General features: G+C 42.9%; 1 protein-coding gene and 1 long non-coding RNA gene across 2 annotated transcripts; both read right to left on the minus strand.

Annotated features, from left to right (window-relative positions):
• Positions 1–1,006: 1,006 nt before the first annotated feature.
• Positions 1,007–4,025, minus strand: LOC133563759 (uncharacterized). The gene is made up of 3 exons (XR_009809094.1): positions 3,957–4,025; positions 3,823–3,888; positions 1,007–3,377 (listed from the first exon to the last, which is right to left on the minus strand). It is a non-coding gene; the product is annotated as an uncharacterized LOC133563759 (long non-coding RNA).
• Positions 4,026–9,693: 5,668 nt separating this feature from the next.
• Positions 9,694–24,082, minus strand: LOC133562881 (circadian-associated transcriptional repressor-like). Its single transcript, XM_061916691.1, has 6 exons — positions 23,936–24,082; positions 19,228–19,585; positions 18,233–18,308; positions 17,096–17,174; positions 13,804–13,930; positions 9,694–11,158 (listed from the first exon to the last, which is right to left on the minus strand). The coding sequence occupies exons 2-6, from the start codon at positions 19,543–19,545 to the stop codon at positions 10,772–10,774; spliced, it is 987 nt and encodes a 328-aa protein (XP_061772675.1). The 5' UTR covers positions 19,546–19,585; positions 23,936–24,082; the 3' UTR covers positions 9,694–10,771.
• Positions 24,083–24,906: the final 824 nt, after the last annotated feature.

Genomic DNA, 24,906 nt, shown 5'->3' on the forward strand with positions numbered 1-24,906 from the left:
GAAAGACAATTTCAGAGAAAAATACAACCTTAAAGATTATTTTAGGATTTTTAAACATACCTTTTTACCTTTTAAATTCCTTCCTCTTTTTTCCTGACTATTTATTTTTTTATTGTAAAGAATAATAAATACATATTCATTTAATTCTTCATTTTAGCTTCTGTTTTTTTCGACGAAGAATATTTGTGAAATCTTTCTTCAAACGTATTATGATTAAAATAAAATAAAAATATTCTGGCAAATCTAGAAAATCTTTAGAATCAAATTTAAATCTTATTTCAAAGTCTTTTGAATTTCTTTTAAAATTTTTGTTCTGGAAAATCTAGAAGAAATAATGATTTGTCTTTGTTAGAAATATAGCTTGGTCCAATTTGTTATATATTCTAACAAAGTGCAGATTGGATTTTAACCTATTTAAAACATTGCCGCATTGCCGGCAGTAAGTCGGACACATTTCCAGTGAGGGTTGGACTCCACCAAGGCTGTCCTTTGTCACCGATTCTGTTCATAACTTTTATGGACAGAATTTCTAGGCGCAGTCAAGGCGTTGAGGGGTTCCGGTTTGGTAACCGCAGGATTAGGCCTCTGCTTTTTGCAGATGATGTGGTCCTGATGGCTTCATCTGACCGGGATCTTCAGCTCTCGCTGGATCGGTTCGCAGCCGAGTGTGAAGCGACCGGAATGAGAATCAGCACATCCAAGTCCGAGTCCATGGTTCTCGCCCGGAAAAGGGTGGAATGCCATCTCCGGGTTGGGGAGGAGACCCTGCCCCAAGTGGAGGAGTTCAAGTACCTAGGAGTCTTGTTCACGAGTGAGGGAAGAGTGGATCGTGAGATCGACAGGCGGATCGGTGCGGCGTTTTCAGTAATGCGGACGTTGTACCGATCCGTTGTGGTGAAGAAGGAGCTGAGCCGGAAGGCAAAGCTCTCAATTTACCGGTCGATCTACGTTCCCATCCTCACCTATGGTCATGAGCTTTGGGTCATGACCGAAAGATCATGAGATAGGGTGAGAAGCTCTGCCATCCGGGAGGAACTCAAAGTAAAGCCGCGGCTCCTTCACATGGAGAGGAGCCAGATGAGGTGGTTCGGGCATCTGGTCAGGATGCCACCCGAACGCCTCCCTAGGGAGGTGTTTAGGGCACGTCCAACCGGTAGGAGGCCACGGGGAAGACCCAGGACACGTTGGGAAGACTATGTCTCCCGGCTGGCCTGGGAACGCCTCGGGGTCCCCCGGGAAGAGCTAGACGAAGTGGTTGGGGAGAGGGAAGTCTGGGTTTCCCTGCTTAGGCTGTTGCCCCCGCGACCCGACCTCGGATAAGCGGAAGATGATGGATGGATAAAACATGTCATCAAAATTTTAAAATTAATCTTAATCAGGAAAAATTACTAATGATGTTTCATAAATTATTTTTCAAATTTTTTCAAAAAATTCGAATTAGCTAGTTTTTCTCTTCTTTTTTTCCGGTTGAATTTTTAAAGTGTCCAAATCAAAGACGAACTGTTTTAAAGTGTAATTTTCATTTTCTTCCTGTTTTCTTTTCTTTTAAACCGTTCAATTAAGTGTTTTTTTTTCATAATTTATTCTCTACAAAAAACCTTCCGTAAAAGGAAAAAAAAATGTAAGACGGAATGACAGACAGAAATACCCATATATATATATATATTTATTTATTAAAGGTAAATTGAGCAAATTGCTATTTCTGGCAATTTATTTAAGTGTGTATCAAACTGGTAGCCCTTCGCATTAGTCAGTACCCAAGAAGTAGCTCTTGGTTTCAAAAAGGTTGCTGACCCCTGTTGGTGACTTTTCAAATGATGCTACTTTTTGTAGCAACACTTTTGCTGCATAATTGTTCAACATCTTCCCACTTGAAGCCAAACCACCACCAGACAATGGACCATGTGCTGTTTTTCTTGGAATTAATTATTCCCTCATTTGTTTCCAGATTCACACCTTCTCTCTCTCTCTCTCTCTCTCGTGTTATTACCACCTGTACCACAGCTAGCGTTACCATGGTGCTACCTGTCTGCTCCGCGGAGGCATGTGACATTGCACACGTATGTATGAAGGTGCGCTTGTGTAGCCTGTACGTTACTTAAGTAAAGCACTGTACAAGTATTAAGTAAACAATGAATTATATAACTGGGCTAGATCAGAAGAAACTAAATTCAGCTCTAGGAATGGAGAGTAATGCAGACTGAACACAGGTTTTAAGTTGAAATGGTACCAAATTATATTAAAGAATTATAGGAAAAATAAACAACAACAAAAAGACATGTAAATTGGAATGGCCTTTCACATTTTGAACTTTCACAGTATCATGTTAGACCCGCTCGACATCCATTGCTTTCGGTCCCCTAGAGGGGGGGGGGATGCCCACATCTGAGGTCCTCTCCAAGGTTTCTCATAGTCAGCATTGTCACTGGCGTCCCACTGAATGTGAATTCTCCCTGCCCACTGGGTGTGAGTTTTCCTTGCCCTTTTGTGGGTTCTTCCGAGGATGTTGTAGTCGTAATGATTTGTGCAGTCCTTTGAGACATTTGTGATTTGGGGCTATATAAATAAACATTGATTGATTGATTGATTTTCAACATAAATTACAGAACGTTCAATATTTACAATGTGATACAGTACTTGATTCAGCCCTTGTTTTTACCAAGAATGGTATAGGCGCAACACGACAGTTCATTAAACGACCTCGCAAAGTCCACGTTATGGTGGCAGTGTCCAGAGGGGTTTTAGTGAAGGTAACGGGTAAATGTGAAAGTTCAGGGAGGACAGAAATGAACTTGTTGCGTTATGAAAAACCAAAGGGAAAAAACAGAGCGGCTGCTGAGGAGCGGCCGAAATGAGTTTCCTCCGCCGAAATGAGTTTCCTTCGCCGTGTGGCGGGGCTCTCCCTTAGAGATAGGGTGAGAAGCTCTGCCATCCGGGAGGGACTCAAAGTAAAGCCGCTGCTCCTTCACATCGAGAGGAGCCAGATGAGGTGGTTCGGGCATCTGGTCAGGATGCCACCCGAACGCCTCCCTAGGGAGGTGTTTAGGGCACGTCCAACCGGTAGGAGGCCACGGGGAAGACCCAGGACACGTTGGGAAGACTATGTCTCCCGGCTGGCCTGGGAACGCCTCGGGATCCCCCGGGAAGAGCTAGACGAAGTGGCTGGGGAGAGGGAAGTCTGGGTTTCCCTGCTTAGGCTGTTGCCCCCGCGACCCGACCTCGGATAAGCGGAAGATGATGGATGATGGATGGATGGATGGATGCTGAGGAGCCTCCTACCCGCCCGGCTCGGTTGGGTGGATTCAGTTCGGTTGGTTCGGTTCCAGGCATAAAGCTTCAGACTCTAGTTCAGGCTCTAGCTCGCCATCCAACATGTCCTGTACAACAAGGGCAGGACCAGGCAATTTTCCAGTGCGCGCACACAAAATACATTCAGATACTAAATACTAAATAATACTACTGTATTCAAATAGCAAGCATATTTCTTAATATTGTACAATAATTCATGAATCCAATTAGAATAAAATATATAATAATTTTTATATCAAAATATTAATTCTCTAATATCAAAATCTACCAATTGCAACCACAAATAAAGTGCATAGCAGACAGTGGTTGACTGGACTGCATCATAAAATGCATTGGATGCATAGCATTGACAACCATCAAACAATTAACACAAGCCAGAAACAAATCAGACAATTGTTGAGAGTGCTTACGTTTCATTCAGTTGACTATATTCAAAGAAACAGACATATAAGCAGATGCTAACCGCTCCATTCAAAATGAATGTAGCGGCTAAGCTACACAGATGCAACTCACCAATTCCGCAGATAAATCACACTTAAACACTCTCGCACGGCGACCCACGGCTTCAGTAGTTGGCTCCTGCAGTTCGACATTACATTTCAGTTAAAAGCTGAGTTAGTAATTAGTGCCAAAAGCGAGTCACATACCTGCAGCAACGTCCCTCTCGCTCTTCTTGGAAGCAACTACTGGATTTTATGCTTCCCGCAATAGGTCACGTGACCACGTGACGCAATCACGCGCGCGGTCATGTGACCGCGTGACGTAATGACGCACGCAAAGACACGAAAATAAATACGATATTTAAGTAAAATTATATTTAAATAGAAATATATTTAATTAGAAACAATATTCAATGGGGTTTTGAGAGGATATTTAAATACAATTATTTAAATAGGACGATTTAATTACAAAGAATATTCAATGGGGTTTTAAAAGGATATTTAAATGAGGATATTTAATGGGGTTTTGTCACCCAGATTACACTTGTTTTATGTCTCTGTGAGAAGGAGAGACAAGAAAGAGTGGGAAACGCATGCAGTGTAATGTTCGCAGCTAAAAGCAACTGCGTGAGAACGTATACTTGAATATCACGAAATAGTCATTATCTATGTCGCACAGAGACAAACCCGTGATTTATCGAGTATATCGTTATATCACCCATCCCTAATTGTAGGTGTTTATTACACTTTGCATTCATATTTTGCTGTTTTTTACATTTTTGTTGTATTTTGCTTGGTCTGAGAAGTAAAAGAAGAGCGACGTTCATAATGTATGTTGTTAATATTCAGTGTGTTATTGTTCATAGTTCATAGTGTAAATCCCATCCATCCATCCATCATCTTCCGCTTATCCGAGGTCGGGTCGCGGGGGCAACAGCCTAAGCAGGGAAACCCAGACTTCCCTCTCCCCAGCCACTTCGTCTAGCTCTTCCCGGGGGACCCCGAGGCGTTCCCAGGCCAGCCGGGAGACATAGTCTTCCCAACGTGTCCTGGGTCTTCCCCGTGGCCTCCTACCGGTTGGACGTGCCCTAAACACCTCCCTAGGGAGGCGTTCGGGTGGCATCCTGACCAGATGCCCGAACCACCTCATCTGGCTCCTCTCGATGTGAAGGAGCAGCGGCTTTACTTTGAGTTCCTCCCGGATGGCAGAGCTTCTCACCCTATCTCTAAGGGAGAGGAGGAAACTCATTTGGGCCGCTTGTACCCATGATCTTATCCTTTCGGTCATGACCCAAAGCTCATGACCATAGGTGAGGATGGGAACGTAGATCGACCGGTAAATTGAGAGCTTTGCCTTCCGGCTCAGCTCCTTCTTCACCACAACGGATCGGTACAACGTCCGCATTACTGAAGACGCCGCACCGTATGGCAAGTAATTGACCTTATATGACAGACATGATTAGCGCATTTCAAAGCTTCAAATCTTCAGCGCCTTGGACTTGGTTGAACTGGCCGTTTGTCTGTGTGAAACAGTGCACACAAAGTTCTTTGTTGAAAATGACTGGCCTGTGGTCTTGGTACTGTAGGAGTCCATTTCTGTCATTATCATGTTGGTGTGTGACGTTTTACAATAAATCTGGTTGAACAAAAGTATGTGTGTGTGTGCGTGCAAGGGATGGGGTGACGTTCATTTGTGCACATGTGCATGATTAGACTCTTTGTGGTAACACGGTAAAAAAATGTGGCTCTGGGTCTCTGACTGGTTGGCCACCCCTGATCTAGTGGTTCCCCAAAGAATCACTTGATTGAAGTACAGTGTTTTAGTTTCATATATTCAGTATTACTGTTCAAACTGTGGTCAAAAGTATTGAATATATTTGTTGAATAAAACTCCACCTTGTTTTAATGAATACTTAGGCAAACTATGCTACTGTATTTTAATGTTGGTCATCATAGTGGTACTTGGAGAGCCAAGTTTTTTCTAAGGTGGTATGTATAATAGACTTGTTGCCCATGCAGAACATCAAATCATTTAATCATCAAGCTTAGTTGGAAAGTAAATACTTATATCAGGGGTGCCCGTTACGTCGATCGCGAGCTACCAGTCGACCGCGGGGGGTGTGTCAGTCTATCTCCAGCCAGGCTTTTAAAAAAAATAGAGCTAAAAATTAGTGATCATCAATCTTCACCAAGACGTCACTTAAATGACATTCACGGTACCGGAGGGTCTTGTGAGATGACGCTGGCTGCTGCAAGATCATTATTATGAAAATATGACCGAGAGGAAGGCGAGAAACACTTTTTATTTCAACAGACTCTCGCGCCGTACCTTCCGTCAAAACTCTAAAGGCCGACTGCACATTTCCTATCTTCACAATAAAAGCCCTGCTTCATGCTGCCTGCGCTAACTAAATACAGAGTCTCGGAAAACTGGCCTGCACAAGCGATCCCTCAGAAAGCTGGCGTGCACATCACTTGTGCACGCCAGCTTTCCGAGACTCTTATTTTGTTAGTGCAGGCAGCATGAAGCAGGGCTCTTATTGTGAAGATAGGAAATGTGCAGTCGGCCTTTAGAGTTTTGACGGAAGGGACGGCGCGAGAGTCTGTTGAAATAAAAAGTGTTTCTCGCCTTCCTCCCTGTCATTTTTTCATAATAATGAACTGGCAGCAGCCAGCGTCATCTCACAAGACCCTCGGGTGCCGTGAATGTCAATCAAGCAAGCTACGGAATTTGCCGCCAATGTTTTTCTTGTAAAGTGTATGGAAGGTGGATGAATTAGATGCCAAAAACCAACCACTTTCATGTGGTATTGTACAGAAAGGACAACTTTTTTTCTCCTCCATTTGAAAATGTGGGCGTTATCATCATTACTGTCTGATTCCAATCAATGCAAGTCATCAGAATCAGGTAATACACCAATTTATATTCTTGTCTTTGTGAAAGAAAGACATCTATATGTGTTACACATGCTTGTATTATCATTAAACACATTTAACTTGTTTACAAAAATGTCTCTTTCATAAATAAATAAATATAAATGATATACAAATGAGGTAGATCCCCTCGAGTTGGTCAATTGAAAAGTAGCTCGCCTGCACAAAAAGTGTGGGCACCCCTGACTTATATATATATTCCGCCTATAGATGGCACTATTCAGTTTGCTTGTGAAAACACCTGACTTCATTTTTATTGTGTATAGCTGAAAGGTCAACACTAGATTATCAAAATGTATTTTTTCAAAAATGTGGTATTTTTAATTTGGTGTTTTTAAGTAAACATTCACACAAGTGAAATGGGCCTGAAAGAAACTACATTTTACTGTTGCTGTAGACCACATGTATTTCCCCATCCATGTATTGCTAATGTACAGTATGAAGACTAGACAAGCTATATTAATATTACCATTTCTGCCTTGACAAATCTAATAATTCTCAATTTTGACTGCCTTACCTCAAACACCAACAGAGAGTGTGAGCCAACACCTGTGCCCTACGACCTCACAAATATGCTTCTGGATGAATGGACACGAACACACAGACACATTCTTGTAGATCACAGATGTCAAACTCAAGGCCCGGGGTCCGAATTTGGCTCGCCACATTATTTTATGTGACCCGCGAAAGCCTGGAAATAGTATGCCTTAATACAATGCCTTATCTTTTGTTACTAAATATATTTGTTCTTTCCCCTATGACATTAAAAATCATGTACTGCATGCAATTGCATATTTTTTAAGACTCAATATTATCAAAATCAAAACATGTTATCATGTATTCCATTTTTTTGGGGGTTAAAATATAGATAAATACTGTACTTAAATATCTGTTTGACTTATGATTTCAAAACAAATTACCAATCAAATTGTAGACTATACAATTGTAAACATATAGTATGATTAAATTACGCCGACTGAGTTTTTTATCGTTAAATCAACTTTGGTATTGTTTTTTTTCATATACAGTCTGACACTAAAACATAACAAAACTAACAAATAAAACCAAGATTTGAAGGTTAAAAAAACACCGTCAACTCTCTTGCTTGAATTTTACCGCTAAAAATAGCACTATTTTTCCATTCCATCCATCCATCCGTTTTCTACCGCTTGTCCCTTTCAGGGTCACTGGGGGTGCTGGAGCCTATCTCATTTTTTTTTATTTTATTTTTTTTATGTATATGCTGTAAAAAACCCACTGCTTTTACTGTAACATTCTGGTGACTGAGATGCAAGTTTTAAAAGTAATTTTTTTATATTTTTTTTTGCAGCTTATGTAAGAAAATATATTGTTAATGTATTTTATGTATATATATATATATATATATATATATATATATATATAAATATATATATATATATATATATATATATATATATATATATATTAGGGCTATGCATCTTTGGGTGTCCCACGATTCGCTTCGATTCTCGATTCAAAAACGCTATTTTTCCGATTCAAAACGATTCTGTATTCATTAAAGGGGAACATTATCACAATTTCAAAAGGGTTAAAAACAATAAAAATCAGTTCCTAGTGGCTTGTTGTATTTTTTGAAGTTTTTTTCAAAATTTTACCGGTCCCGGAATATCCCTATATAAAGCTTTAAAGTGCCTTATTTTCGCTATCTTCGAAACCACTATCCATTTCCCTGTGACGTCACACAGTGCTGCCAATACAAACAACATGGCGGTTACCACAGCAGGTTATCCATACATCTCTGTGCCATGTCTGTCTTAGCATCGCCGGTCAAATGTGAAGACACTCTGGTACATTCAATGGGGGTCTGGCGGAAGATTTCTTGCCAGTGGTGCAACTTGAATCCCTCCCTGCTAGTGTTGTTACACCCTCCGACAACACACCGATGAGGCATGATGTCTCCAAGGTTCCAAAAAATAGTCGAAAAAACGGAAAATAACAGAGCTGAAACCCGGTGTTTGTAATGTGAAAATGAAAATGGCGGGTGTGTTACCTCGGTGACGTCACGTTCTGACGTCATCGCTAAAAGACCGATAAACAGAAAGGCGTTTTATTTGCCAAAATTCACCCATTTAGAGTTCGGAAATCAGTTTAAAAAATACATGGTCTTTTTTCTGCATATGTTGACGCTTGCATAGGTCTGGTGATAATGTTCCCCTTTAAATACATAGATTTCAGCAGGATCTACCGCAGTCTGCTGAAATGCTAGCAGAGTAGATTAAAAAAAAAAGCTTTTATAATTGTAAAGGACAATGTTTTATCAACTGATTGCAATAATGTAAATTTGTTTTAATTATTAAACGAACCAAAAATATGACTTATTTTATCTTTGTGAAAACATTGGACACAGTGTGTTGTCAAGCTTATGAGATGCCATGCAAGTGTAAGCCACTGTGACACTATTGCTCTTTTTTTTAATTTTTTATAAATGTGTAATGATAATTTCAATGAGGGATTTTTAATTACTGCTATGCTGAAATTATTACTAAGATTGATACTGTTGTTGATAACATTCATTTTTGTTTCACTACTTTTGGTTTGTTCTGTGTCGTGTTTTTGCTCTGTTTATTGCAGTTCTGAGTGTTGCTGGGTCAGGTTTGGTTTTGGAATTGGATTGCAGTGTTATGGTATTGCTGTGTATTGTTTTGTTGGATTGATAAAAAAAAAAAATAAAAAAAAAAAAAATTAGAAATCGATTTTTAAAAAATGAGAATCGATTCTGAATGGCACAACGTATTCGATTCGATTTGTATTTGAATCGATTTTTCCCCCACACTCCTAATATATATATTACTCATTGTTAAAAGCGGCCCATAACTGTGATCTGGCCCTCACTGAAAATGAGTTTGACACCCCTTTTGTGGATCTTATAAAAAGTCTTCCCAGAAGTGTAATTTACTATTACTATATCATTTTTGTCACAGCCTTTTCTTATGACCACTATAATAAAAAAAAAACAATCAACAGCCAATTTGCATCAAACAAATATACACACATTTATTTTAAAAGTATAAAATTTCACACTATAAAGGCCACTTTTCAGAATAAATTGACAAACTCTGTCAGGTTTACACAGAGGGAAACAAAACTTGCCCCTCTCTGCTGGTCTAACATACTGTCTGAGTTTTGTGGCAAAACATAACAGTTGTTCTACTCCACCATGGAAGCGGGTTGGCAAGAACTGAATAATTCATGTGAATGGCAGGAGAGCGACAATTCCTGATCAGTACTATCCCGCCTTGGACTTTTCTCTCGCTTTATTCAACTGGCATGCAGGCACTGTTTGATGTTTACAGGCACTGTTTTGCCTTCGACTGGGAGACTCTGTGGACATTCTTTGCAATGGCACCATGAGTGCATCCCTGTGATGGGACTGTCCCCAACAGGGTGGCTCGTGCTGCAGAGCGTTCTGTTCTGTCGGTGTGGCTCACTGCAGATCCGCCGAGGTGTCCGGAGAGGTTGAGCGATGCGTTCACATTCTTACCCTCACCCCCTGAGGTAGAACAGTTGTACCAAAAGACTTATTCTCAAAGTATGAAAATGAGTAACATTCACAAAAAATAAAGTTGACAGTGGAGCCGTGAAAAGGACTAAAACATAAAGTCACATTTCAGCACAACAAATAAGTAGGCCGCTGTTGACCAAGTGTCTGGAGATCGGACACACTTCCTTCCAGCACAAACTACTTCCACCTCGTTGGCAAGATGGCGCTTTTGCAAACGCTCAAACAGAACCGTCGGATCTACAGAGGGAACGCTGCCTCGGTTAGGATGAAATTGCTCTCCTTCCCACCTTCATGAATGCTACCCAAGAGTGCAAACGACAAAAAAAAGTCAACAAAAGGAGAAAATATAGCAGATACTTGTCATGTCAGTGAGGGAACACATTTTCCACATGGTTTGTCTTCCACGCTAAACAGTAAACCTGTCAAGTCCCTTTTTTAAAGGCTCAGGCCTCCCCTGAAGGCTGGAATGGGCAAAGCGAGCTAACTGGCCCCCCTGGTAGAGTAGTCAAGGCTCAGCTGCATGTGAAGCAGTCCCCCATGTGGACTAGGACCAGCTGCTGTCCATCAAACCCGACGTCCCCTTGCGGGTGATGATGCTATCTGTCGACTTCAGGAGGCGCTCTAGACAAGGCGCGTTGATTTTTTCCGGCGGAGGCCCTCTCGGCACAGAGTTTGTGTTAGCGGGGACGTCTGTGCTGGAAGATACGGCGCTGTCCTGCGTTATGTCTCTAGGGTGCGCTACATGCCGAGGGCCCGCCTGAGCCTGCTCCGCGGTGGGGGAGCTGATGGGGAACGTGTGGAGCCATTTAAGGTTGCTGGCGGAATAAGCTCCAGGAGGTGTGAGGTCGGTGACTCGCAGCTGTTTGGCACCCAGCGGAGTATCGCTGATGGTAACTGGGCTCGCTGCTGCGCTCGGTGTCACTTGTGAAAGCTGTTGAAGACATTTGGATTAATTTCACGATCAGTGATATGTTTTTAGCAGACACTATATAAAAATGTAAAAGGAACAAACCTTCTCATTCAATGGGTTTTCTTTATTTTCATGAATTTACATTGTAGATTGTCACTGAAGGCATCAAAACTTTTAATGAACACATGCAGAGGTGAAATAACTGGAGACATGTTTTATATTGTAGTCGCTTCAAAATAGCCACCCTTTGCTCTGATTACTTTTTAGCACACTCTTGGCTTTTTGTCGATGAGCTTCAAGAGGTAGACACCTGAAATGGTTTTCCCTGCACTGTTATGCTTGAAGCTCGTCGAGAGAATGCCAAGAGTGTGCAAAGCAGTAATCAGAGCAAAGGGTGGCTACTTTGAAGAAACTAGAATACAAAACATGTTTTTAGTCATTTCACCGTTTTTTGTTACGTACATAACTCCACATGTGTTCATTCATAGTTTTGATGCCTTCAGTGACAATCTACAATGTAAATAGTCATGAAAAGATAAAAAAACCCACATTGAATAAGGTGTGTCCAAACTTTTGGCCTGTACTGTACATACAGTAGATATATATATAATTCCGTGTTTCTTGGCCATAGCAGCACACAGCATAAGATGCACAGTCATAACTTTTTCAATGTAATACTGCAATGTTATGAATTTTCAACGCAGTGAGTCCCTGTCTTTGTCTAGATTTTTCAAATTTTTAAGACAAATTGTGTCCAGCCTTGAGGCAAAACATTGTTTTGAGCCATAGCTTGGGAAGATAGGTGCAAATGCAGTAAGTTATCGATCCTATACTTCTGGGGCCGGGAACCTTTTTGGCTGAGAAAGCCATGAAAGCCACATATTTTAAAATGTAATTACGTGAGAGCCATATTATATTTTTTAACACTGAATACAACTTAATGCGTGCATTAATGGAGAAGAAGAGAAAATGGATGGATTGATTTTTAAGTAAGACCAACATTTTTAGAGTATAAGTCTCTTATTTTTATTGATAACATTGTTATTCTGAAGCTAACCAGCCATCTATCCATTTTCTACCGCTTGTCCCCTACCCGTAGGGAACCCGCACAGTCACGGTGGAACATGTCAACTCCACACAGAACGATATCGAGCCCGGGATTGAACTCAGGACCTTCGTATTGTGAGGCACACACACTAACCCCTGTACCACCGTGCTGCCCATAGTAGTGTGTGTGTGTGTGAAATGTTTTTATTGAAATATTGATGGAGTGCAGGTCTTGTGTATTCTGTTCTTGACATGCTCTGCAACAGTCATTAATAAAAGTCCTTTCAAGACCAATGTTTACGAAATTCGTCGACTAAAACTAAATTAATTTAGATGACTAACAAATGACTAAAAACACATTTTGGTCAAAAGACTAACTGAAACTAATCTAAAAACATGTCAAACATGAACATTGTTTTACACTCAATGTTTTTCCCTTTAAAGACACTGAACTGTAAGTTTTTTTAATAATATTTTCTTGAAACAGTGGATGTCCCTGCACAACTACTTAAAAATGTATGTTTATAGTAACGAATATGATTACAACATTTTAACATAATGTTTGTGTTCAATTACAATAATAAATAAAATACTTCTTACTAATTAATGCGAATTCTTGAACAGGTGCGGTAGGAAACGGATGGATGAATGTTTTATATTTTGAACGTTATTTTTAACACTGTGATTACCAGCGGAATTATTCATTACTTATCGTGTTAAGCAATGTCAGCTAAGATTTATCTGAGAGCCAAATGTAGTCATCAAAAGAGCCACATCTGGCTCGAGAGCCATAGGTTCCCTACTCTTGTTATACTTGATAGTGTAGAACTGTCCTGGAACAACTGATACATTTCTTTCATTGGATCTAATTGTCCAGATGGACCAAATTAAGAGTTAAATGGACAACTCATGAAAGTGCATGTATTTGTTGTATTACAAATGTGTAATGACTACATGATGGCTACAAAGCAAGAGGCTGTACAAACAAAAACCCTTATTAGAAATTATAACAATTTATCCCTGAATTAAACATTCGTTAGATTCACATTAAGTTCTATTTCAGTCTACTTGCAAATAAACTTTGATTGATTATTACACTAAAGTCCGTTCTGTGTCATCTAACTGCTGATATAAATATTCTTGCAGATTTTTGCCCAGGTAAAGTCAGGGTTCATGGTGTGGATCATGAGTTGATGGCAGGTGAACCCAAACAAGTTATTAATAAGTATTAATATTAATAATTTCACACAAGTGGATTTTTTTAAAAACATGACTTTTATCAGCTTAGCAGTTACTTAACACTGATGAAACACAACGTGTAAAACCACAAGGGTGTGTTACACCTTGTCAATTGAACGGCAAAGAATGTGGTTTAATGTTCTGACTTTTCAAATCCCCGAAAGACACTCCTTCAAAATTACGTTTTCTCCTCTGTGATTGTTCACATGGAACATGAGACTGTTGTAACATTGTACCTTAGTAAAAATGGCTCCCTTACCAGTCCCAGACCAATGATTGGGTAATAATAGAATTTTAATCTCCGTTTCCCTGTGTTGTCAACATATGTTCCTGCGAACAGCCAGCCTTCTTTAGCTAAAGGGTTTTTGAAGCAACTTTACCTTCAGTTTCTTTGTAGGAACGACTTCCTCTGTGGGGGTGACGGGCAGTTGGCGTTGGGTTTTTACGTTAGGGAACCAACTCTTCAGCATTTCCTCCATTTTAAGAATGATATTTATGTATTTCTCCCTGTGAAAAGACAAAGAAACATAGAGATATTAATTCATGAGCATGCATCTGCGCTATCAACCTAAAATGTTGGCAGCCTCGACCTTGAAATCTTATCTCTCTTTTAAGCTCATGCAGGAAATATGCACTCTCAGAGAGCCAGGCGAACAATTACGCTCTCTCACAAAAAAAAAAAGGCTGCGCTCCATGTGTGGGGAGGAAAATTCTCCTCAGTACATTTCTCACATGTTTGGCGCAACACGTGGCCTCGTGTATAGCCGATCCACTGGCCTCTAAATTTAAAACACCAAAGCCACGACGCCTTCCAGCAGCGTCACTGTGAAAATAAACTCGCCGTCGTGACGCGGTCTTCATTGGGGGCGGGCAGAGTGTAGCCGCCCTTTAATTTCCAGCCCATCAGAACCAGATGGTGGGCAGGGATTATCTGGTGTCATATGATCAGGACCTTCTTGCCTTACTCCATTCAGTGCATGTTAAATTCATGTGAAAGATTATCGGTAACTGGTGGCTGCTAAAAAAAGTGACTTTGATCCTATTGTGTGGCTGTTGGAGTTGCCAGCTGGCAGCACTGAGACACAGAGGGGGGAGGGGGCGGGAGGTTGGGGATTTAGATCCACCTTCCAGCCTCGACCCAGACTGTCTGCAGGGAGGCTGCCACACCCACTCTTTGTCTCCCTGATGACGGCAGCAGCTGGCGATTGAAGGCACCAATTAGTATGTACCCGTTTTAGCTGATGTCAGTGTACATGCACTACGCCAGCACTGGCAGCACGTGGCGTGTTGTTTCATTCTTCGACCTTCAACGTATTTTGATGCTGCGTTTTTAGTAGACTTTATTTTAATATCAGAGTCTACAGCCCCTTTTGGACAGGGAATGTTATTCAGTTGATATTTATTGTTTGCGCAATGAATAGTAGTTATTTGTTCTTTGCAGACACTTAATTAGCGAGAGCTGTGTGAAACATTCTGTCTTCAGCATCATTCAGCTTGACATTGTATTCATTTAACAATATGATTAAGGTGCTCAGAAATGCACCTTTCACACTACTGCACAAGATAGAAGATTTTATTTCTCATTGAGTGTATTAATATGTTGTCCAGTGAGACGCCTCCGTATATCTTTTGTTAATTTATGTGTTCTTTGTTCGAGCAATTACATTTTTCTTTGTGTGCCTTTTCTGTCACTCATATTTCCGCCTCAAATACATTATTTCTGTATTATTGTGATTTGTAGTGCAGATTTGCACATCACATCATCATACTTGCTGGCAGGTGATTTTAATAGTCTCTTTGTAAAGGCACAATTTTTCTTACAACTCTTGTATTGGATCCAAATAGATCAGACCTGGGCAAAAATTAAGGCCCGGGGGCTTTTCAATCTGGCCCGCCGGACATTCCCAAATAATTTTTTCAGCTCTTCAAAATGGAAACTGTAGCTGCCATTATGTGCAGTGATGTTTTCAAAGTTTTGAACTACACAAAGTATTCCAATGGTTAGAATCTGCGTTTTTGCGTTATATACTAATTACTATGGGGATCAAAGTCACAGCAGCTGAGACGAGGCACCAAGCAGTGTGGGTGGGGAGCGTTTCCACTGAGTGCTTCCAGAGCTAGCTAGTCCGAAAATGCGGGTTTTAAGGACAAAGGAGGAAGGAGAAACAACAAAGTTCTAAAGCCTAGTGATATATCAGATTTTAGTTGGGGTTTTTTGCCTTTGTCGTTCATATTTTGCTGTTTGTTGAACTTTTGTTGCGTTTTGCTTGATTGTAAAACATGTCGGTCGAGAGGGGGTGTGATATTCATATGATCTCGATATTCAGTGTTTTATCGTTCATAGTTAATATTGTAAATCCATCCATCCATTTCCTACCGCTTATTCCCTTTGGGGTTGCGGGGGGCGCTGGTGCCTATCTCAGCTACAATCGGGCGGAAGGCGGGGTACACCCCCCAACAAAGATAGACAGACAACATTCACTTCACACTCACATTCACACACTAGGGACCATTTAGTGTTGCCAATCCACCTATCCCCAGGTGCATGTCTTTGGAAGTGGGAGGAAGCCGGAGTACCCGGAGGGAACCCACGCAGTCACGGGGAGAACATGCAAACTCCACACAGAAAGATCCCGAGCCCGGGATTGAACCCAGGACTACTCAGGACCTTCGTATTGTGAGGCAGGCGCACTAACCCTTCTTCCTTGCCCTATGGTAAATCCCACAATCCTTATTTTCATGTACATTCTGGGTGTCTCATTCAGTAAAAAATTTAAAATTCCATTCCGTTTTTTTAAGGCAGTCTGTCATAACATTTATAGCATTCTATCAGACATTATTGTGAGGTTTTGTATTAATGTTCCTAAAAATAGATATACCGGCCCCCAGACGCTTGTTTTTCTCTAAATTTGGCCCCCGAGTCAAAATAATTCCCCAGGTCTGTAATAGATCAAGCCGATTTACTTCATCTCAAAGTACCAACTCTGTTGCTTCAAAACTAAAAAATGATTTGCACATCAATGTTAAAAAGCATCTAAATGCACGGAGACATTCTCCTTTTTCAAAAAGAGGTGATCTCACATGCCATTATAACATCTAATCAAGCAGAGAGAAGAGTGCCGCTCCCGCATGGAGCCTTATTCATTTTTAACGAGATGCACGACTGCGGCGAGACCCGGCAATCTCTGCAGTAAATTTATCCTGAAAGTGTGTGTGTCTTTGTGTGTGCGTATGTGTGTATTGGTGGGGGAGTTGCAACATGCTGTGAGCCATGTGTTGCGGTTTTTGGACAATAGTGCGGGATTGCCAGCTTGTTGTCATCATTGTGTCGCGAGCTTACTTTAGTTCTGAAAACGGCAACTTATTTATTGTTTATCTTACCAATCTTGGGTGGTAAAAATTTGATTAGAATGGCTTGGGAGAGTCCAAGTAGGTCCATGAGGGGATGCTTGAGTGATTTTGTTGTGAAAGAGCTTTAAAGTCCTGACCTCAACCCTAAATATTTTTAGGCAGGGCTTTTCTTAGGTCCAACATCAGTGACCTCTGACCTTTGATCCTATCTGCCTGTTGGAGTTGGAAAATATTCCATGTTTTTAAGTGGTGTATATAAAGCATATATGTACAACATTGTTACCTATGTTCCAATATGTAGGAAAAGTTGAGGACACCTACCCTAAGCAGGGATTCTGAAGAACACCCAGGATCCTTTGGATTCTATCCATAGCAACACTTTCTTGGAAACTGCTAAGTCCTGGTGAAAGAAAAAAGTTGTAACATATGAGGACATGTATCAGGACAGCGGATTGGTTATGTCAAATATTTGTGTATATACCAGTGCTTCTCAAATGTTTTCTGTTACGGCCCCCAGGAAGAGGAAAATATTCCACGCCACCCCTACTCTCCACCGTGACTATAAATATTGTAATTTGTCTATTTAGTTGTTATATCTATGTCTATGCATGACATTGTAAGCCCATAGTTGTTCAAGTGAAGCCAAGTACTACATAGTCTTCATCATATACTAGTATGGTAAAAAAATAGGGGGGCCCGCCCCACTATTTGAGAAGGACTGGTATATACTAATATACTTATATGGGGTCGGAGCTGCTAATGTGATAGGGCAGTAGTTCTCAAACTTTATCAACAAGCACCACCTCAGAAAAAAACTTTGCTGTCCTACTACCACTATAATGACCAACACTGAAATACAATAGCATAAAAGGCCTAAATATTAATTAAAACAAGGCAGAATATTTATTTAACAAGTATATTTAAAATGATTGGCCACTGTAACATTACACACAGTTTGATCAGTAACACTGTGTTTGAATATTTGATTAAGTGATTATTTGGGGTACCACGAGATAGAGCCCGCATAAATTACTGTGATAGAGAATACACTTCCTTTCCGTCCGTGGCCAAGTAGTGCACACAAGGTTTGAGATCATAAAGTGAACAGTGAGCACGGCGTTATCGTTCCCTGCAGCAGCCCTTTCAGTACCTATCAGACCAATCACTAAGAGCAGTTCTCGCCCTGCACAGACTTGGTACACTATGTTCTCACTACACTCTGCCAAGCAACTCGTTTATAGCAGTGAGCTGAAGTGTGACTTTGCCTATTCTCAAGTTCCTGAAAAAGATGTTTTTTTTCTGCTCTTGGTGGGGCCATTAAATCGTTGGTATGTACTGTAGATGTCCATTAAAACACTCCACAGTCCACGTAGGCTTTCCATAATTACCACACCATTGTTCTGCACTAAGATGTCTCACACAGGTAAAAGACACACAAAGTACATAAAGAGGACTTACGTTCTCGGTATCTCCCTGAACGAAGACCATTCAAGATTGAGGACAGTGGATGGATGTAGCATTGCAGCTCCATGCACTAAAAATGATAAGACATTGATTTATAGTTAATGTCTTGTCACAGTGGGTTACATCGGAAAAAGGACCCCACTATTTCTTTATTGCACCTTTTATCAACATTAGGATTAGGAGTTGGCATAATAACTCATTATTTGATGGTTAAGAATGTGGTCCGTAGTGCAGAATTGATTGATTGATCATGTCTTAGAGACACCGAGTCAAATGTGATGCACTACTTCACTGTTGATTCAACTAACTTGCTGTTTAAAGAATAACAACACGATGACTAATGGCACCTCCAGGCAGCAACATTCTGCTCAATACACTGGTATCGGAATAGGAGTTCAGAACACTCAGGCAGCGAGTCTCCAATCCCATTGAAATATTATAAAAAAATAAATGATTGCTAATGTTGAAGGGTCACGGTAACCTAAACACACACCAGCCTATTGATTAAAACATAGGGAGTCATGAACTTTGCGGGACAACAGGAATGGAGATGTTAAGAACACACAATTGTCAGTGTCCTCTATAGTTTTTACTGTTTGATGTTATTTGTGTCATGATTGTATGAACTTACAATATTATCATCATCACAACTAGAATGTATTGTTCTAAACATGATTGTATGTATTCTACTGGTGTGACAAATGTGTGGAATTAATTAATAAATCCGAAATGGATTTATTTTAATAGCTGTTTAGTGTAAACTGTTGCGAGACATGACTCAGGTCTCTTTTGTCTCCACCCTTCCTGGAAAGGATTTATAGCAGAAAAGCTGGCTAATTGTACTGACAGCAGAAGGTGGATCTTCACAGCGCATCATGTAATTAATTTGGTTCTTGTAAACATGTCAGGGAAGTAGACAGTGGTCAGAGGGCCTAGCACAGTTTTGCTGACCTCCTCTGGGAATTCGACATGAGTCATGAGAGGCTCACCTTTCGGGTAAAAAGTCTTCCCTTCTCTGACTGACTGGAAATGATCCGTCCTTCCTCTTCCTCCGCAAAGCTGCGTCGTCTCTTCATCTTCTCGCTTTGTTGCGTTTTACACAGTTCAATAGCATCCCTGCCCCATGTCTCGATGCAGCTGGAAGGAGGACCCCTTGTGGACGCCTCCCGGATCTCACGGCTCCAACAGCTGTCCGTTGAAGAAGCATCTGTCTGGCTGCGCTTCCCCTCAAACTCCTGTTCACTGTTGGTGTCCTCAGTGTCACTTGCCAGCCAGTCAATGGAGTTGTCCGAATCTGTAGCAGACATCCTTGGCTGCGGACTTTAACTACTACTGACCATCACCAACCTGAAACAGAGAATGGAGCTGTATAAACAATTGTTACGACCGCAATTACCTATTAGTTTTCTGGATGCTAAGACCAAACTCACGAGCCCAATGAACACTCAAAAACCACAATGACTCTTTTCTATACTAGACTATTGTTGTCATACCGATTGGCGATCCCCCACATCGTAGCATCATATGGTCACAAACTGGAGTATTATGATCCATTGCTGCTTGCTTATGGCACACTCATTCATAAACATTGCTTGCTTTTTCAAAGGGAGGGCAGGGGTCTGCCTCCATGGCGACCAGTGGCTCAGACTGCTGAACTACACACACCCGCACCACCACCACCACTCGCCCCATCAACACAAGTGACGCTCAGATGTGGTGATGAGGGGAAAAAGTGAGATTTGACAAAAACAGACAGTGTGTAAGAGTATCACCTTATTTTGTAGCTGTCATCTCCCAACATGTTTCCTCAGTGATTAGCATTTTCACTACAGAAGATTATTTTGAGATGATGGGGGGGGGGGGGGGGGGGGGGGGTGTTGGCTCGAATGGTTTCGCGCATGCCATTTCTCTGGCTTCCTGTGAAATTTGCTGGGAAAGAGAGTTAATTGCTCTCTGGTTCTTTGTCCCCTCAGATCTTATCGCGCAAGTGGCGCGAAACAGATTTCTACAAGCTCAACAGAACTAAAGTGAAATACCCGAAAAGTAGGCAAACAGACGAAAGCAGGTTCTACAATGTGACCTTAGAAAATGTTTGGGCAATGGCCAGGTTGCCGCGCAACACGGTGAACAGCTGCAATGGACAAGCGAGGTTGAAATGGACAAAATACAGTATTCCAGTTTGGACGGAATATAGAAATAGAAGACATGAACATCCACTTAAGACCAAATAGACACGTGTGTCCTTTAAGGCTTGTGTTGATTAATCTGTAACGATGTGTCACTTCATTTCTGTTAGTTTTTTGTGTTTTTGTATTTACTTCCGGTTCAGTGCTCTTATTTTGTTGTATTTCCTGTTTTTATTCACGGAGCACTATTTTTCTCTTTTCGTTGATTGGCAGCGGTTCACACCTGCTGTCAATCACACTAGTGTCTATTTATGTTTCACTCGAGCACTCCTCAGTGCTCGATGATAAATATTATGTTGAGAACGTTTATCTGCACGACTGCTTTATGTTTGCTTTTGTTATTTTCTTTTGTGTATTAAATTCATCTTACCTCCACGCAACTCTCCTGGATTCTTGCATACTCGGGGACACACAACTGCAGCCATGCGACATCCCAACAGTATCATCGAGCCAGAAGAAAGTGTCCTCGCGAGAATCCCTGTCGGCAATCCTCAGCCGACGTTCTGGACCGCACAATTCCTGGAGGACTTGAAGGCCAGGTTTGTGCGGTCCCAGCCAACAGATGCGGACCCTCTCCCCGCGGCAACGCCACCGGCTTCGGCTCTCCGACCGGCGCGTCCCCCGCCGCCATCTTTCCTCTCGGCTCGACGGCTGACTACGGCTCTCCGACCAGCACGTCCGCCACTTCCTGCATGCCTCGCGGCTCCCGCGGCAACGCTACCGGCTACGGCTCACCGACCGGCGCGTCCTCCGCCGCCATCCTTCCTCTCGGCAACGCTGCCGGCTACGTCTCACCGACCGGCGCGCCCACCTCCTCCTTCACGTCTCGCGGCTCCTGCGGCTCCGTCGCCTACTGCGGCTCTCCGACCGGCACGTCCGCCGCCGCCATCCTTCCCGTCGTCTGCTGAGCTGCTTCTCCCTGCTCCTACGCAGCTTCCAGCGGCTGCTCCCCGGCTGCTCTTTCTGCCAGCTCCCGCTCTCTTTTTTGGATCGCCGAGAGCTCCAGTGGAGCCCACAGTGAGGTCACTTTTGTCCTCCTGCTGGGACTCGGCGCGGGACGTGTCTTCGTCCCTCTTCCTGGCCTCCTCCCGCCCGTCCCTGGTTTTCGCACCGGGGGACGCCGACGAGCAGGCATGTCTTCCCGCAAGTGTGGACGGTTTCTGGCAGCCGCCTAGTGGAGGGGGGCCCACAATACACTGCGGTGCAGCCAGGCACACACTGCTGTCATCTTCGCAAGCGTCTCCTTCCACGGAGACATCTACGTGCCTGGCGGGCTTTCGCACAGCCCCAACGCCGGCTCCACGCCTAGCCCCTACGCCGGCTCCACGCCTAGCCCCTACGCCGGCTCCACGCCTAGCCCCTACGCCGGCTCCACGCCGAGCCCCTACGCCGGCTCCACGCCGAGCCCCAACGCCGGCTCCACGCCGAGCCCCAACGCCGGCTCCACGCCGAGCCCCAACGCCGGCTCCACGCCGAGCCCCAACGCCGGCTCCACGCCGAGCCCCAACGCCGCCAAGAGCAGCACCACGCCGGGCTTCGTCACCGCCGGCATCCGCTATTCCTCGGCCAGCATTTGCTGCTCCTCGCCCGGCGTCATCTGCCGCTTTCACGCCGCCGATGACGCCTGCCGCTTCAACACCGCCGATGACGTCTGCCGCTTTCACGCCGCCGATGACGTCTGCCGCTTTCACGCCGCCGATGACGTCTGCCGCTTTCACGCCGCCGATGACGTCTGCCGCTTTCACGCCGCCGATGACGTCTGCCGCTTTCACGCCGCCGATGACGTCTGCCGCTTTCACGCCGCCGATGACGTCTGCCGCTTTCACGCCGCCGATGACGTCTGCCGCTTTCACGCCGCCGATGACGTCTGCCGCTTTCACGCCGCCGATGACGTCTGCCGCTTTCACGCCGCCGATGACGTCTGCCGCTTTCACGCCGCCGATGACGTCTGCCGCTTTCACGCCGCCGATGACATCTGCCACTTCCACGCCGTTGATGACGCCTGCGGTTTCCACGCCGCCGGTTACGTCTTCTGCTTCCCGGCCTGCTTCAGCGCGCCCGCTTCTACGTCGGCCGTGGATGTGGCCGTGCCCTGCGCACTCTCCTCTTTTTCGGCCAGTGATTTGGCCGTTCCCTGGCCGCCCGCCTCGCCAGTTCCAGCGGCGCTCTACGCGGCGCCGCCACCTGACTTTCCCTCGCTGGCTGCGGGGACACGAGGTTTGGCAACCCTCCACCAAATCCTCCCTCCACCCTCCCTTACATTTTGGACTTTTTTCCATTTTTTTTTCTTTCCCAGGGAACATCTGGTATCTGTTCCTTGAGGGGGAGGTCCTGTAACGATGTGTCACTTCATTTCTGTTAGTTTTTTGTGTTTTTGTATTTACTTCCGGTTCAGTGCTCTTATTTTGTTGTATTTCCTGTTTTTATTCACGGAGCACTATTTTTCTCTTTTCGTTGATTGGCAGCGGTTCACACCTGCTGTCAATCACACTAGTGTCTATTTATGTTTCACTCGAGCACTCCTCAGTGCTCGATGATAAATATTATGTTGAGAACGTTTATCTGCACGACTGCTTTATGTTTGCTTTTGTTATTTTCTTTTGTGTATTAAATTCATCTTACCTCCACGCAACTCTCCTGGATTCTTGCATACTCGGGGACACACAACTGCAGCCATGCGACATCCCAACATAATCACATTTAATCCAATAATACTTCATGTAACCTGCAATGTCTGTGTGTGTGTGTATATATATATATATATATATATAGATATATAGATATACATATAGGAAAAATCAACATGAGGGAAGATCATGTTCTGAAAATGCCCTTTGAGACTTGAAAATGATAATTTCATTCGTCCATCCATCCATTTTCTACCGCTTATTCCCATGTGGGGGCGCGGGGGGCGCTGGCGCCTATCTCAGCTACAACCGGGCGGAAGGCGGGATACACCCTGGACAAGTCGCCACCTCATCGGCATTCACGCATTCACGGGGAGAACATGCAAACTCCACACAGAAAGATCCTGAGCCTGGATTTGAACCCAGGACTGCAGGACCTTCGTATTGTGAGGTCTTGCTGGGTTTATTTGGTGAAACAAAACACATTTAGCCATACAAATATGTACCAAACTCCTACATATACATGTGTATATGTGAGGCTCCTTAACTGAACTTACTTGTTTTTTATAAAACCTATCATAATAATGAAAAGGAGCAATTTCATTGTAAAATCTTGTAAAAAAAAAAAAAAAAAAAAGGGCACATGCTGAGACACAATGGACTTCCTCATCACTGTAGGACATCACGCTGATTATATAAAAGCAGGCACACAAAAACATTTAATGCAATTATTATAATATCACCTTATTACAAAAAGTGGCGTCACAGCACCCATTTGTCAAACAATGAAGCGAATTCCTCAGGATGATTAGGAGTAATTTCATGAATATAATCTTCCTAGACTGAGACAATGTGGCGGTTAAATGTGTAAAATGGAGACCTACCTTCTCAGGCTGAAGCAGAACGGTCCTCTTTCCTTTGTTCAGCGGGGCAATAGAGCGCGTATTCGCGGCCTGAGCTGTGGCGATGTGCGCTACGTGATCACAGCGATTGCGGAGGTCTTCCGAGCCCAGCGAGCGGCCCGTGTTGCTTCTCCCAGACAACGTGTCTGCCGGGCGGGGCCACAGGCAGCCGACTCGCCCATTTGCTCCGGAGTGAGAGCCGGCTGACAAATGGCTTGTTCGCTCCTCACAGGCGCCGCGCAATAGGCGGAACTGGTTTACATATGCAAATGAGATGTAAAGGACGCAAACACGTGGACACGCGGATCAGTTTCGTTTCAGAGGGGCGAAAAGTCAACCAGTGTTTTTTTTTGTGTGTGTGTGTGGTGTGTGTGTGGGGGGGGGGGGCATTCCAGAAGCGTTCTTGCTCGTTATGTCATCTGGACACCATGGTGGCGGACTCTGTGGTGCAGAATGATAAATGCAAAGTCAGCATGTCCAGGATCAACTGTACTCCAAGTTATAGTTTGCACAAAGACAAAATGTTTCTTTTATTAGACAAACAGCCTCTGCGTTATTTAGGCAGCCGCATCAGACGTGAGAGAGTATCAAACATCTGAATAAAATCATCTTTTTACACACTATTTCAAGGGAAACATCTCTTTTTTGGAGGGGAATTTTGCCAATCGTTCAAAATCATTATGAGACAAGAACACGTCTTTTTTTAGGATACTAAAGATGATTAAAAAAACGAATAATTATAATATGATAGTAAGTAACTATACATATATAAGTGTGTGTGTGTGTATATGTGTATATATATATATATATATACACAATATATATGTGTATGTATGTATTTATATATATATGTATCTATATATATATATACCGTATACATGTATATATATATATATATATATATTATATATATATATATCTATATAATATATATATATATATATATATTATAT

This window comes from Nerophis ophidion, linkage group LG12, assembly GCF_033978795.1.
Source record: "Nerophis ophidion isolate RoL-2023_Sa linkage group LG12, RoL_Noph_v1.0, whole genome shotgun sequence".
In the NCBI taxonomy this organism is placed as follows: domain Eukaryota; kingdom Metazoa; phylum Chordata; class Actinopteri; order Syngnathiformes; family Syngnathidae; genus Nerophis; species Nerophis ophidion.